Source organism: Typopeltis vanoorti, chromosome 7 (assembly GCF_054136105.1).
Source record: "Typopeltis vanoorti isolate ZY-2024b chromosome 7, IOZ_Tvanoo_1.0, whole genome shotgun sequence".
In the NCBI taxonomy this organism is placed as follows: domain Eukaryota; kingdom Metazoa; phylum Arthropoda; class Arachnida; order Uropygi; family Thelyphonidae; genus Typopeltis; species Typopeltis vanoorti.
The window spans coordinates 89,276,622-89,292,500 of NC_143555.1; the positions used below are offsets into that span (position 1 = coordinate 89,276,622).

At 35.8% G+C, this 15,879-nt stretch overlaps 1 protein-coding gene across 1 annotated transcript in view; it reads left to right on the forward strand.

The window, feature by feature from the left end:
• The first annotated feature begins 266 nt into the window (after positions 1-266).
• The window catches only part of LOC150104845 (cholecystokinin receptor type A-like), a 29,075-nt gene continuing 13,462 nt past the window's right edge, over positions 267-15,879 (forward strand). The window contains exon 1 of the mRNA XM_090395075.1: positions 267-645. Coding sequence (XP_090251201.1) covers positions 267-645 — 379 coding nt within the window. The remainder of the gene's footprint in view (positions 646-15,879) is intronic.

Below are 15,879 nucleotides of genomic sequence, written 5' to 3' on the forward strand. Positions count from 1 at the left end.
AAGAGACGAGGGAATTGTTTCTAATAGCATCCAAATTCCGACCAAAATTAAATAACTAATTGAAGAAACTGCTCTTCTAGATGAAGTTCTACAGGTGGGCAAGTGCATTGTCTCCTACATATTCGAAATCATTACCCAATACAGGATGTAACTCACTGGATGGTAACTATGGTTAAAATTGATAAACTTACCTTCTTTCGCTCAGATATTTTAGAAACCTTTTAGCACTTCACCTGCACCAAAGCCTTCATTGGAAAGGAATCACAATGTCAATTTCAACAACGGTGTCTCTCTTCTCCAATGTATCATCTGAATGTAACAACTGTGACATTCCACTAACAGATATTAACTTGACAGAAGAGCAAATAATCCAAGATGGAATACCTTATCCAGATATGGATGGTGTGATTCGCATTCCACTTTACAGTATCATCTTTCTTCTTGGTCTGTTAGGTAATTTCTTGGTTATTGTGACCATTACTCGTAATCGAAGACTGAGAATAGTGACTAATGTATTTCTACTCAACTTAGCCGTCAGCGATCTCCTGCTTGGCATGTTTTGCATGCCTGTTACTCTAGTCGGAGCTCTGTTGAGAGAATTTATCTTTGGAGAAGCAATGTGTAAGATCATTTCTTATTTACAAGGTAAGAGACTTCAGTTATCCTTGAGAATTTTAAAAATCCAACTGTTTGTTTTTCTTAATTTGATTTCCTGATCTACGTTAAAGTAATTGAATCATTTGAAAACAGTTGAAAGAGCGTAGTGGTATGTTGTATGTTTTAATGGAAATGTTTTAAAAATTGAATGTAGTAAATAAACCTGACTTCTGACATGGCCACGTAATCAAGTGAGGTGTTTAAGATGCGATGTACCTTGTTTATATCACCATTAAGACTTATTCATAAATGACTTTTATCTTTCTTCATGTCAGATATGAAAATAATACTTAATATCAAAGAAAAAAAGAAATCCATTATTCTCCTCAAATATACCTAACTTATGGAGAGAAACCTTACTATGATAAAGAAGAAAGCTTTTTGATTGATAACCCAAATGCAGGTTGCACTTAAGAAAATTACATGGTTGAAAAACTTTTGTGGGAAAAATATATCGATGTACTTTTTTTTATCAAATGCAGCAATTTAGATCTGGACAGCCAATCCATCTATTCATATTAAAAGGATAGACCAAAGTAACATCATAAAAGACTTCTTTAGTTTTGAGGACGTTTCACTAAAAATCAAAGTTTGGATGTGCAATCGTGATTTTGGAGTTAGGCCGCTTTTGCATAAAGTGCACAAGATCTGCATATAGCTTGATTGCTTAATAAAAAATAGAAATTAAGTAGTTGATTTAGTCTTCGTAAGCACAAATTTTATAATCTATTAACACACACACACACACACACACAGAGAGAGAGCGAGAGAGAGAGAGTTATATGCTGAAGTTAAATTGTCCATGTTTTAGACTCTATTTCCATCGGAAAGATAAACTCATCATTTGTTTCAGTTGACGAAAATGGGATTTGAATATCGTCTTGAAAATTACCTTAATATGGCCTTTTGAATAGGAGTTAGTTGGGCTGGTCTCAATTATTTTGATAGACTCTGAATCGTCTCAACAAATTCATCCGATTCAAAACCCACTGCTGCTTATGTAGCAAACTTCCGTAGAAGTTACTAACTACACTCCCGAATCAAAAAATTAGAATAATCAAAGAAAATGTGTTGAATGATTTACAATTCTAATTTATTGCATAGAAAATAATTATTACCAAATATGAATTAGCATCATCTAAATCTATGTACTTTGTAGATTATATAACCATGTAAACACAAAAATGTAATATAAATTATAAGAAAACGTATTTGAAAACATTCACAAAATTACAATAATATTTAACGTGGTTCAAAATATTAAAATATTCTGAATTTTTCCCATTACTTTTGAGGAGAGCTGAGAAATAGCATCTATTTCAGTAGCAGCCTGGACCAACTCATGTGTAAGAAATCGTTTGGAGTGGATTCCAGTTAATCATTTGCTAAAATTGGCCGAACGAGTGACATATCGGAAGCTACGAAGTTTCGTATGGTGTCTCCACACAAAGAAGGACAAACTCAACATTTTATAGCTATGGAATTGAAATGTTCCCGAGCAAGCGTGAGTAGAGTATTGAGACGGTATTCTGATAACCAGCGGTTTCAAAATAATCGCTGCAATAGTGGTCGAAAGGTAATAACTGCACCAAGAGATGAGAGGAGAGTGAAGAATATCGTGTAGAAAAGCCGTTTCCGAAGCGTAAGGTATTTTCACAGGAGATGCAAAGAACTAGGTGTGAATGCGGCTAAATTTACGACGTTGAGATGACTTCACCAATTGGGTTTTAAATGACGCATGCCTAAGACGAAGCTGCTTATAACTTCCAAGCAAAGGACAGCTAGAGTGCGATGGTGTAAGCAAAGACTTGTGGGATCAAAAGGACTGGAAAAATATACTTTTTAGCGATGAAAGTATGTTTTGTGTGTACTACGTGTTTGGCTTCTTAAGCAAGAGGTATTTGATAAAGAATGCATGAAACAACCAATGTCACAGCCTACCTGGACCGCAGAGGATCCAAGTAGGCTGTATATTTTGTACAAAAAGAGTCAATTCCGAAGTATACTAAGAAATTCTTGAGCATTTTATGTTACCGGCATCGGAAGATTTACGTGATACTGATTTCCTTTTTCGGCAAGATTCAGTTTCTTGTCACACTTCCAAGGCTACTACTAGATGGCTCAAAGAAAGGCAAATCAATGTAATTCCTTTGCCGGCAAACTCACCAGATTTAAACCCCATTGAGAATTTGTGGGAATTATGAAGAAACGTCTTCAAGATGTTGCCCCAAAAGACAAAAATGAACTTGTGTCTAGTCTGCAGACCATATGGTCATATTTTGATTAAAAAAATAAATAAAAAAATATAAAAAAAAGACTGTGAACCGCTAGTAAATAATATGGCCTTCCGTTTACGAACGGTCATAGAAGCTATGCGGAATGCAACAAAGTACTAATTATCATGTTGTTTCCCTTTGACTGTAATTTTTGCGCATTTATTTTCGCATTATTCTAACATTTGAACTACGTTAAAAATTACTCTAATTTTGCGAATGTTTTCAAATAATAGTTTTCTTATAATTTATAATTTAGATTTAGATTCTTAGATGCTAATTCATATTTGGTAATAATTATTTTCTATGCAATAAATTAGAATTGCAAATCATATTCATCTTTAATTATTCTAATTTTTTAGATTCGGAGACGCGTATAATCCTATAAAGTCGGATTTGAACTACAAGACAAAACTGTAAGAACATACGCAGTTGAATTGACAGATAATAACCACACACACACACGCGCGCAGGCCTTAATTGACTCTATTCTTGATGTGCCAAACAACGAAATCTCTTGATTACAATAGTTAATATCACAGTAGCTAGTAGGTAGGCTCTTCTCTATTTATTAAGTTAAGCCCTTCATTAAGCCCTTTAAATGATGTATTGAATCTCACGATAGCAAAATTCTTGACAAGATGCTACAAGCTTTACTCTTGCCTTCTTGAAAAAACTGACGGCTTCCATTTTCTGTGACTCTTAAAGATATTATGCTTTTTGATTACCTGTGGTCGAGAGGTATTGTCACGGGAAATTACTCTGTTAGGTTAATTAGAAAACTAATCAAGCCGTCAAATCCAAAGAGGAATGAAAAGTCGTGTCATAATATATTGTTTCATTAAGACAACATTCCTTCATTAGTCTTTGGTTGCATGTCTGTTTTATCTATTTTAATTGCAATCTGTCTTAGCTATTCAGCTGCCATCTATTCCCTTCTCCAAACTTGATCCTTCCCAGTGGGTTCAATTTATTCTCAAAACGGAAACGACATCTACTCATTGTTTCACAAAAGATATTTCTGTGATCGACCTTAACAACGTGTATCGCTCTAAAAACAGCGTAAATATTCTGGTAAACTATTGTAATTTTTTAGAACATTTTAAGGATAAACAGCGGAAGAACAGCGGAACATTGCGCCCTTCGATTGGAAAAGACCTGGGTTCAATTCTTATCGTGACGAGGGTAATCTTTATATAGGCTTTTTTCAATTGTTTCAATTATTTTTTCAATATAAGTTAGCCGATCTCATACAGTGGTAGCAGGGTTTATTTTCCCGGAAACTCAGGTTTCTCATCCCGCGTACAGACAAATTGGCCTTCAGAACACACGCAATTTACAGACAAAAAATGTTTTTGGTGGTGATGATGGGGTGATGATGATGAAGGTGTTGTTGATGGTAATTGTATTGTAGTTGTAGAATTGAGTAGTAGGGGAGAGGATGAGATGTATCTAGCAAAGTAGAGTAGTGTGCCCTCCCACGATGAGTCCTCGGACTTTCTGGAGGTGTCACGTAATAATAATAATAATAATAATAATAATTCTGTGGTCGGAAAGGTGCAGAACTGATGGCAAAACGTATTTATCAGAAGATCTTAAAATTTTCATATAATCAGCAATGGTTTTGCTATGAAGCTGGAATATGAAGTCCTTGTAAGCACAGCTGATATTCCTTACACGGGCATACTACATAATCTATTTTGAAGTAATTCATTATGATAATCAAATAATTATTAATAAATAAAATTTTAATAATACTTAATTCACAATAATTATGCTTGTAAATTACACGTGTCCACCAATTATTTTGTATCCTTTTCCATGAGTAAGAAAAAAATTCTCAGTAGGTTGGACTCTTTGCGGACTTTGCCTACGAAATATGCCAGTATACTAATCCTACTTGCTACTGACATCGATGTGAACTAGATCCGTGCTCCATTCGCAATATGACTAAGACGGATCTCATCAATTCTAGAATTGTTCAAACTCTGTATAACTAGAATGAAACCTTGGTGTGTCCTTCGTGCTGGAGATTTTTCGCTATGTCAAAAGTGGTTGTTAGATTGAATCCACCTATTCTAGATGGTACTCATATGTTGCCTATTTTAATACGGGCAAAAAGAACATAAGCATTCTTCTGGCTTTGCAATCAATCAAACACCTAGTAATAATAGCTAGGAAAACAACACAAATTAGAATAAGAAAAACAAAGCCAAATCAGTATCCTATTAAATCCTTCACTGTACAAGACTTTGGACAGTCTTGCAGTCTTCGAAAGGCTTCAAAACTAGGCTATTTAGAACATAAAAGTTATTAGTGGCAAGTTTATAATTTTTTTTTTCAATGGGAAAGTTTTTTTTTTATTTCATTAAATATGATGAATCTGTGAATGTATGTAAGACTCTTCTGATTTTAGAGTAAGTTGAAGTTATAGTATTTATTGCTGTCCATTTATATAACCTTTTATTGTAATCAGCATAGCCTCGTACCAACACCAAGATGCAACAGAAAAGGAAACTTATGAGTTCGAATTCAGCCCTCTTTTCAGCAGGTCCCAGTTAGTCTGTAATGCTGAGGTTTTTTCCTGCCAGAACCTTTAGTTCTTAACCCGCAACTAAAATAAATGGACTGTAAAATGCGTGATATTTAACAAATACGAGTTTAGGATTTAGACACGAGATGACGGGAGTTATCTGTTCTGTCTTTACACCCCGTAAAGAGTGTATTAACTGTTTGGCGAATAACGGAACTAGAGACAGGCTGACAACCAAACTAGACTTTGCTGCATGGCATGGGGGGAATTACGTATGTTGCTGAATTTATACTCTAAGTATAAATGCTACATTATCTTATGTTGCAACCAGTGGCGTCGCGTGCCCATTTTGGTTGAGTGTGCTGTCTTGTGGCTTATGCAACTGGCGCTACGAAATTCACGTCAATTTAACCATATGATTGCATTTGTATTGATGTATGAACGTTTGAAGAGAACATAGCGCATCAGTGGTCATCTTAATTGGTCCAATGCGATTAATTGCCGGATGGATAATTTTGAATAAGTTAATTTAGCAATTAATTTTAAATGCGGAAAGCATAAAGGTTAAATAAAAAATAGCTATTCTTCACATGCATCGTTTATGTGAGAAGCACAGAGAGTTTACGCTTCGTGAGATTAACTAAATAATTGAATTTTGATACGATTTTTAAATACAGATAATAAACACAGAAATGGGGAAAGGTAGTTACTTAGGAAATTATTATTTTTTTCGGATTAAACCTAAAGAAAAGCTGAAAGAACTCGTTTTACTATTTATACCACCTTCCAACCTTTAAACAACTTTTAAACCACTGGTTGGATTTGATCCGCTGCGTCATCTGTACGTGTGTTCAAAGAGCTCAAAGGTGTCCATATTTGTGACTGCACACCCCGGATATTAACGCAAATGTGATGCAATGTTTACGTTTCGAAAAGTGTCCTCTTCCCGAAGCATTAGAATATTATGTTTAATTATAGAATAACAATGGAAAAATATCCGATTATTTTATCAATATTTAATGGAATGTCTATCCATGAATTATGTATAGTTGCGAAGACAGATGAGACAACGGTGTACATACATTTGCGAAATACTTAGGTGTTGGAATAAAATTATTGTATATATAGTAAAAAGGATTTCTTTTTAAGTTTTCTATCAATAATAAGCAGCAGTATTCTGCAAATATATCTGTCCTAATGTTTTATTTTCTAATGAAGACAATATTTATTAAAATGCTACCTAAATTTATGTGTGAAATTATTTGTTAAAGACATACAGTATCCTATCTTTCGTAAAAATCAAATATCTATGCGGTTTTGTTTTTATTACAAGAGAAACATTAATGCAAAACGATTACACAATAATATTAATTAAATGTTTGCTCTACGAGGATATTGCACAATAAAACTGTTTTTAAGCTCTTCTAAATTTAAATTATAATCTGTGTCCGCCTCTGTCGATATCGTTGCTAGTCCAAACAATCTTTCTTTGGTTATTGCTGTTCAAAAATAATTTCTAATCAGTTTAAGCTTGGAAAAACGTTTTTCCGCACTTGGTACGCCAACAGGAATTGTTAGTGTCGCGACTGCGCCTACCGCAATATGGCTGAACGAGCGCCATTATTATGCCACGCAGTAAGGCAGGCTGCCTCTATGCTACACCCTGTCGACGGTACTGATCTTGAGCTATACGAAGCTGAGCAAGTTTTACTCTCCTGCAAAACCGGCTAGATACATTATACAGTATATGGACAGGATATTAAATGCTTTGTCATAACGTTAATTAGGTTGGTGATACGGAATATATTCATGATACGGAATACATTCGATTAATGTTTAGAGCGCGAGTGTGTATATATATATATATATATATATATATATATATATATATATGTGTGTGTGTGTGTGTGTGTGTGTGTGTGTGTAAATATTTTCAGAGTCTTTTCAACTTTTATTCATTCTCAAAAAAAGCGAAATGCGTACTGTTTTCAATAAAAAAAATACAAAGTAAAGTATCACAATGTAATATGTTCTGTTAAAACTCTATTCTTTAAAGCACTGAAATAAAAGTTCTTTTTTTTGTTAAAAAAATAACTGCCGTTCGCTTCACTTCTATTACTTTATGACTCGTAGAGGAAAAAGCAGTGGGTTAATGGTTTCTAAGATTAATCCGGATTCATGTAAACATGTATTATATGTGTGTGTGTGTGTGTGTGTGTGTGTGTGTGTGTGTGTGTGTGTGTGTGTGTGTGTGTGTGTGTGTGTGTGTGTGTGTGTGTGTGTGTGTGTGTGTGTGTGTGTGTGTGTGTGTGTGTGTGTGTGTGTGTGTGTGTGTGTGTGTGTGTGTGTGTGTGTGTGTGTGTGTGTGTGTGTGTGTGTGTGTGTGTGTGTGTGTGTGTGTGTGTGTCTTAGCTTCTACTAGGTTGCAATGGTACATTTTAAAGAATAAATATTTAATGACTTAAACCGAGATAAAATATGAAGTTTTATTTGAAAATGATACAACTAGTTACAGCCTTTTACAACCTTATTCAGTTATCCACTAAAGGTAGAACACAGTAATAAAAATTGAAGTTACAAAAAACTGAGAATTACAGGCAAAAAAATGCAATACATAATTGACACAAAAACGTTGTATTTTTCAAGTTGTTCTATCTAACGCGCTATTGTTTGTTGCATGCGAGCTTGCAAGTTCTCGTGAACGCCAGTATTGAACAACTGCAGCATGGCTATCATGGATGTTGTAACTCAAATTGTTGTTCAAATGTTCAGGATTAAGGAGGATTTCCCTGTACTCCACGATTTTCCTTTGAAACTCATCAATGCAGCGAAAAATGTTTTCGGATTTATCCCAGCAAACTAAGTGACTCTGTAGATCATCATGAGGATTGTTTGAGAAAAGAGCATGACTGGATAGGGCAGATGCATGTGATCTTTTATAGGAGATATTTCTCTTATGATCCTCTATACGAAGTTCAACAGATTTGTTAGTCTGTCCAAAATAAGGACTATTACAATCGCACCACAACTTGTAAACACCTGGATATATCAGATTGTAATGAATAGGCTTCGGATGGCCTATAAGAGAACGGACTTTAGGGAGTGTAGTGAAAAACGTCCTGATGTTGTATTTTAAGGACTTTAGCCAATTTATTAGAGACTGAACTAATGTAAGGTATTGAGATGCTACCTTTAAAATCAGTAGTTTCCGTTTCCGTAGTGACTGCCTAGGAAGATCCAGAAGAAATTTCTGAATCATGTTTTCAGTATATTCATTTTGTTTAAAGATAAGAGAAAGGTAATTAATTTCTTTTTTGAGCTCATCTGGTTCATTTAAAAGAGAGCGTTCTCAGTGTCCTAAGGTAGAAATAGTTCCGAGCTTTTGTGGTGGAAAGTGATGAGATTGACAGTGCAGATATCTGTTGGTATATATATATATTCCTCACCCTCTATGTTTCGTTTTTTGTTTTCAGTTCTAATGGTGATTTCACCTAATGTTTACTGCCTAAATGAATAAAACTGTGAGACTTGTGTATTGTCTGTTAATTGCGTCGAGTGTGTTCTCTGATTTTGTCTATTTGCGGGATGAACAACCGCAAATAGACAAAATCTTATACAAAAGTAACGGGAGATAAAACCCCTGTTACTTTTGTATAAGAGCTACTAACTGAGCTTCAATTTTAAGCGCCTTCGAAAGTTTCTTCGCATCCAAGACGGGGTTCGAACCTAGTAATTGTAGCATTTCGATAGTAGTTTTCTAAGCAATCTATATAACTGCTAATTAGTTTTGCAATTATTTCAAATTTTTGAATTTATGTTGCAATAAATTCAAGTCTCACATCATTGGTCTTTAGAGTATAAAATAAGTGCTAAGGCTCAGCTTATTACCACCTTTTAACCGTTGATTCCCAACTTAGCGAAAAGACAATCCCAAAAAGGAAAAACTACTTAAAAAATAACAGGAACAAAAATAAAAGAAATAGATTTGTTAATTAAACAGATGGTGCTTTTTGGCCTAAAATTTCCTACGCGTATATGATAGTTCAATAACAAGTATTAAATCGGAAATGTACAGCGGCGCGTACTTATTCCAGGTTAGCTTCTGGGATCAGATATCTCCTTATTGGTCAAAGCGGTAAGAATTAATTTATCGCTGTTGACGAATTGACAATTGACATTAATGGTTTTATGGGTGAAGCAAGATGCTTTTCATATTCCCCGCTATCTATTACGGCTACAGTGAGGGTAAAATTTTATGAGCAGTTTGCTCGCCCTGAATGGGCATGGAGGTTATGCATAGCTACAGGAAGTTAAAATGGCTTTTGGTCTTTTATGTTTGAATATATCAGTTGCCTCGTAGGCTACAGTTTGCTGAACTGGATCGTTGGTGTGTATAGCGTTTTTAGGATAAAACTTTGTTGCTAAAGATTGTACGAATGAGAAGATATAAGGAATATTTGTATCTCGATGAAGTTGATTGTTACTAACGAACCATGGGGCGTTTAGAATCATTCACAAGCACTTGTTTTGTACACGTGGCAGTTTGAGAATGTTAGTATTGGAAGTATGGCTCCAGGCTGGAGAAGCGTAAGTGACTGTGGGACGATATAAGCAATTTCGAGCTGGCATAAAAGCAATTTGATTCTGATGTTGAGCTTGCTGTTCCTGTTAATAAGGGGTAAGATCTGGGAGATGGCTTTAGATGCCTTTGCTTATATGAGGAACTTATGTGAGGAACAGGTCCAATGTAATCCCGGAGTACTTTTGACAATCTTTCCCACGACATAAATGAGTGAGAGGGAGGAGTCAGGTATCCTTGTTTTCCCAGCTGTGGTAGAATTGGGTTGTGATCAGATGACAACTCGTTCAATGATTTTAGGCTGTACTGAAGTTTAATATCTTGCAGGATAGCTATATCCAGGATATCAGCAGTCCGAAACGTACTAAGATGAGTTGGTTCGGTGGGGCCTGCCACAACAGTATAGTATGATCCTATGTAGTTGGAAAGAATGCAGGCATTCTTATTGGTGATTCTATAATTCCAGGCAGGGTGCATGGAGTTCAAATCCCCAGCAATAATGGTGGGCTCTCTGGCGCCTATGATGGCATTTAGATCAGAGTGCAGTAGAGTTTTTAAGGACGGGTTGTAAGCTGAGTAGATTTTCAGTCTGCCAGCCGAGCTACTGAATATTTCCACGCCTATGACCTCAAGGTTAGTGGTTGGAGAGTTGTTTACAGAATGATGTTTGATATATTTTTAATGAAGATGGCAGTGCCGCCGCCTTTATAATTTAACCTGTCGGTCTGTATAGGAGATAACCCCTTATTTTAGGGCTGTCCTAAGGTCTTAGATATGTTTCGCTTATTAGAATAACATCTGGTTGATATCTATGGGTAAAATCTTGGAGCTCTAAAATTTTGTTTCTGAGGCCATTTGCATTCCTTGCAACGATCTGAAGAGAGACTGGAATTAGTTTTTTTTCTATTCTTCTACAGGGTGTTCGGGATAAATTTGACATATTTATAATTAATTATATTTTTCCGTAAGTTACATGTATTAACACACACTTCTCTTCATTTAAAAGTTTGGACCCTTCTTCATTCACATACAAGATGTCAGAAAGGATGGATAGCTGGAACCCACCTGAATCATGGAAGAGAATAACTTGTATCATGATGATTCGTGCCCGCCATCAAAATAAGGATATTACGACTGCTGCCCAATGCTCCCTGAATACAGTAAAAACAATCAGGCATGAACTAGAGACTTGCAATGGTGACTACGAGGATGTAGCAAGAAGAAAGATCCCTAGCAGACGATCTGATTGCGTTCGTACAGCAGAATTCCTCGCAAATCTGCAGGAACAGGTGTTGAAGAACCCTGGCATTGGAATTCGGGCTTTGTTCGTGGAGTTGCTAACTGTAGTCAAGCCCTGGATAACAAGGGTAGCCAATGGTAGGCCGTATGTATGGCAGCAGGATTCGGCCCCTTGCCACACCTCTGGGAAAAGTCAAAAATGGTTGTCTGAAAATTTCTACGACTTCACCAGTCCAAATGTTTGGCCTCCAAACTCCCCAGACCTTAACCCCATGGATTATTTTGTATGGGGCGCAGTTGAAAAAGACACCAATCGCACTTCCAGTAATACAAAAGCCCAGTTAATGGATAAAATTAAAACAGTTTTTGCGGCCCTTCCCAGGGAGACTGTAGCATCAGCTTGTTCGAGGTTCCGAAGCAGAATTGAAGCTGTGATCGATGCTAATGGTGGTTATTTTGAGTAAATCTTGTTGATAGTATTGTAATTAACTCTGCCTGTAATGTTTTTTGTCAATTCATTAAATTTAATAGATACAAAGAAGATTTTCTTTTTCCTTACGAAACTGTCAAATTTATCCCGAACACCCTGTATATGTGCTGTGAGGATGACCTGTGTTTCGCGTAAAAAGCTTTTAGTGGAGGTTGCTGAAGAGTTTAACAGGATGAAGTCTTGTAGCATGTTTTCTAGAGAGACAGTAATAACAGCTGTCAGGTTTGTAGGTGCTGTGGCTGGTCCAGTTCCGGTGTTGACTTGTTTGTACGGGCCCCATCTGCATAACCTCTTGTTTGCCTTTGGCACCCTCTATATTTGAAGGCCTCCGGCTGTGGTGCAGGGGGGGGGGGCTCTGATATTCTTGTACTAGAGGAGGAACACTATTTAGCTGTCTCCAACCGTCTGCTCTTCGTGTGCTGAGTACTTCCCTTAGAGTTGGCAGGATGAGGGTCACCGCAGTTGGCACATTTAGCCGAGGTGGTTTTCGGCTTTGTACAGATATCGATTGGGTGGCTATCCCCACATTTCAGACATTGAAACTCGGCTTTACATAGTTTCTGGGCATGGCCAAACTTTTGGCGCCTGTGGCATGCCCAGAAGATGCCCTTTTCCGAAGTGGTTCTGGTGTGACGATGAGCTCGCAGATTGTTTTTAAGTAATTAGATATTTTTGTAAATGTTATGGATCTCTACAAGGACTAACGGCATGGGAGTCTTGTCGGATCTATACATTCTGCTGACCTTAACTGGAGGCAGATCCTGCAAGTTAAGATCAGCAGCTATTACTTCTGTATCAATGTCTTCACAGACACCATGGAGGACCACTTTAAATTTTTTTTCGGAGCTGAGCGAGAAGGTATGATACTGAATACCTCTGTCGTCCATTCGTTTGTCAACCTTCTGTAATCTGTCACCGTTTGCAGGTTATATCTTTATACCCTCATCCACATTTTTGGCCTTTATGTAATCAATTTGTAAACTGGAATAGTAGATCTTAAAGCTGACCATCGATGTTTTTTCTTAGTATGATCGGAGGTACCTTTCCTTTCGGAGAAGCAGTGGAGTCCGAAACTGGACCGCTTGTTTTTTTTTCTTTATTTTTGGGTAATTGTAATTCTACGGTTATTTTGCGCTTCTTGCATGTGCAGACCTCTTCAAAATCTGAGGGAGCAGAAATCACCGCTATCAATTGTTCCTCAATTTTAGTGGCGTCATCGCCTGTGACACTTGTGGGGAGAGCGGGGGGTGTATCATAAAGTTTCACCTTTCCCGGCCAATTGTTATTAAGCAGCTCGCCTAATCTAATGAATTCACGATATACTTCCTCAAATATCGTCTCATCCATTTGTTTTCCCATGTCTATCAATGTGAAGTGTCAGAAGCTGAAAAGAAAAAAAAAAAAAAAAAAAACGCTTACCGTTCAGTTGTAGCCTTTCCGGCACTTCTATAAAATTCCGAATTATTTGTATAAATTCACTGTCATAAAATTGCGAGATCTTCAGAACTTATCTACAACACGTATCACTTACAAAGGTCATTTCCCCGACTCTCAAACCCCATTGAAACAATTCTAAATCCAATTAACCAGAGTTTCTATCACTGGGCCTATCCGCTTATCATTTCTGCACATCACTAAAAATTGTAGGTCTGTTTATAAAATACTGTTTTTTTTTTACTTTTAAAAATAGCTAACATTAAATTAAAATTTAATTACAAGCTTCTAAATACGCTTTATTTTTAAAACGTTACTATTTGTTTTTTCTTTATTATAGTTTTCAATAAATATCTTCACTTACATAATCAGTACTAAGTGAAAGAACAGGCTACATGATTACAACCTGGTGGCGTAATCATGAACCAGCTATAAAGGGATCTCTGAGTGAGCATAACAACAATTGTCTTAGTTTTAAATAAAGGAACGAGGTTAGCAGCTGTTTTCTAATATAGCTGACATGGCGACAACCGATAATACGCAAGACAAGTATGAATAAGAGAGAAATAATGGACAAGGTACGATAAGTACATCTCCGAAGATAAATACATCCAGGACGACTTGAGCACTTTCTTTACTCAAGGGATGTATTGAGAATGCAGATAGACTAACAATGGAAAGGCCAAGAATTTAAAATATGAACAATTTAAAATATGAACAGGATTTAAACAGGATTTCGGTACAATCCTATTCAAGTCCATATTTTTAGAAATTACAAATGGCTACGTTTATTCCATTTTTGACTGAAGATACAATAAAACTGAATAAGCCGGAACATTTTAAGTATCTTATGAATGAGAAGGTTTATGTCAGAAAGATAAGCTTTTAACAGGAGCCATTGCATGTATTCCAAGTTTTTATCAGATCTATCTGAAAGCACTCAAGAAATAGTTCCAAGCATGAGCTCATGAAAATCTACCGCTTTGATTCTCCTCCCCCGCCTCCTAAAAAAACTACCAAAAGGGAGGAAATGTGGACCCCTTTCGCATTGTTCCTGTGCTTAGAAGTAGTACAATACTATGACAGTGGCAAAGATGGAGAAATCTTCATACTTGAATATTGTTATCACTCTCAGAAATAGTGTTTTTTATGTAAATCGACTATAAAGAATAAGGAAACCTAATAATCCTAATAATGCCATAAACGATGGTCAATAAACACAGTAGTTTAACATCATGCGATGAAATTTGCCTTCCTGGGATCATTACAAAAAATGTCAACTCATTCCCTTTTTTTTTCAATAAGACCATTTGAATGATCACAAAGGTAAAAAGCATATTGAAATCATTGATGGTAACAACTTCTTTCTATGGTAACAGAATAAATAAAATTTGGGATTAAGGATATACATATGGTTCAGTTTTTGTTTAATCGCCATTTATTGTTAAAATTATTCGAAGTAATATTAACAATTGGGCACTCGGTGGATGGCATTTAATCAAATTTGTATTTAGGATATTGAACAGTTTCAATATATGGCCTCCGTTGAACAATTTAAAATAAATAAATAAATGTTCTAATGCGTTTATATTTATAAGAGTAGAGAAGGCCGTTTAATCCTAACTAACGTTTAAAAGATTAGGCGAATAGCCAATTTCCATCCATATTTGTCACTGATAGATGGCCCCAAGGCTTTCTGCGATTTCCTAACTTCCAAACTTCCTAACTTAGGTTAGGGAACTCATGTTCCCTAACCTAACCAAACAATATATATTATTGTCCGAAATTCTATGGTCGATTTTTTTTTTAAATTTTGGGTTTCTCTACGTTTTGTTGAGTAGTGTGCGCACCAGGTTTCTTTCTATTTAATTCTATTTTAGTTTGCAAAACGATTGCAATGATAATAATATGTTTCCTTTTCGCTATAAGTACTCTGTTTAATGTAAAATATGACGTCAAATAAAATTACAACGTACATACCAAAAAGTTCAGAAATCAGTTTTTGCTATAATGTCATTATTTTATAGGAATATTTGTTCACATTGTCTTTATAATTTTAACAATTCTATGATTGTGAGTAAGATACAGATTCTTTTTAAAGGACTTCTGGAAAACTCATAATTTCTTAAATGAGTTTGTTTTGTTTGTTTGTTTAAGATCTGATTAAAAATGAGTTAAATTTCGCAATCAAAAAGAACAGATAACATATCACTGAAAACGTTTTCATCAGATAAACAAACAAAATTATCCTAGACAGAATTTTTAAGAAAATTAAACGTATGACTTTTTGAGTTATCTGTATCTGTAGTGTTGCTTCCTATTGTATATCTACAGAATCTTAAAATATTTTTCCTTTTTGAGGTGTTTTATCAGCCTTGGGAAGAGGACTGGGTTGCAGAAAGAGGATCTAATCAGTTAACCGAAACCATGAAGGGATACGACGCTTAAAGAATTCCTGAAAACTCGAGGCGTGCGATCGGATTCATTGTCATAATTATGAACTACAAGGCCATAATTATGACAGTCCATCAGTCAGAAAAAAATCCAAGATTCCCGGAAGATCGCTGCACCTTCCATATGAAACCGTTCAATTCACCTTCATTTGAAAAACTTGCTTGAAGCTTACATCCTAGAGCAGATTCGATATAGATTGAGGCAGCAGAGTTTGATGAAC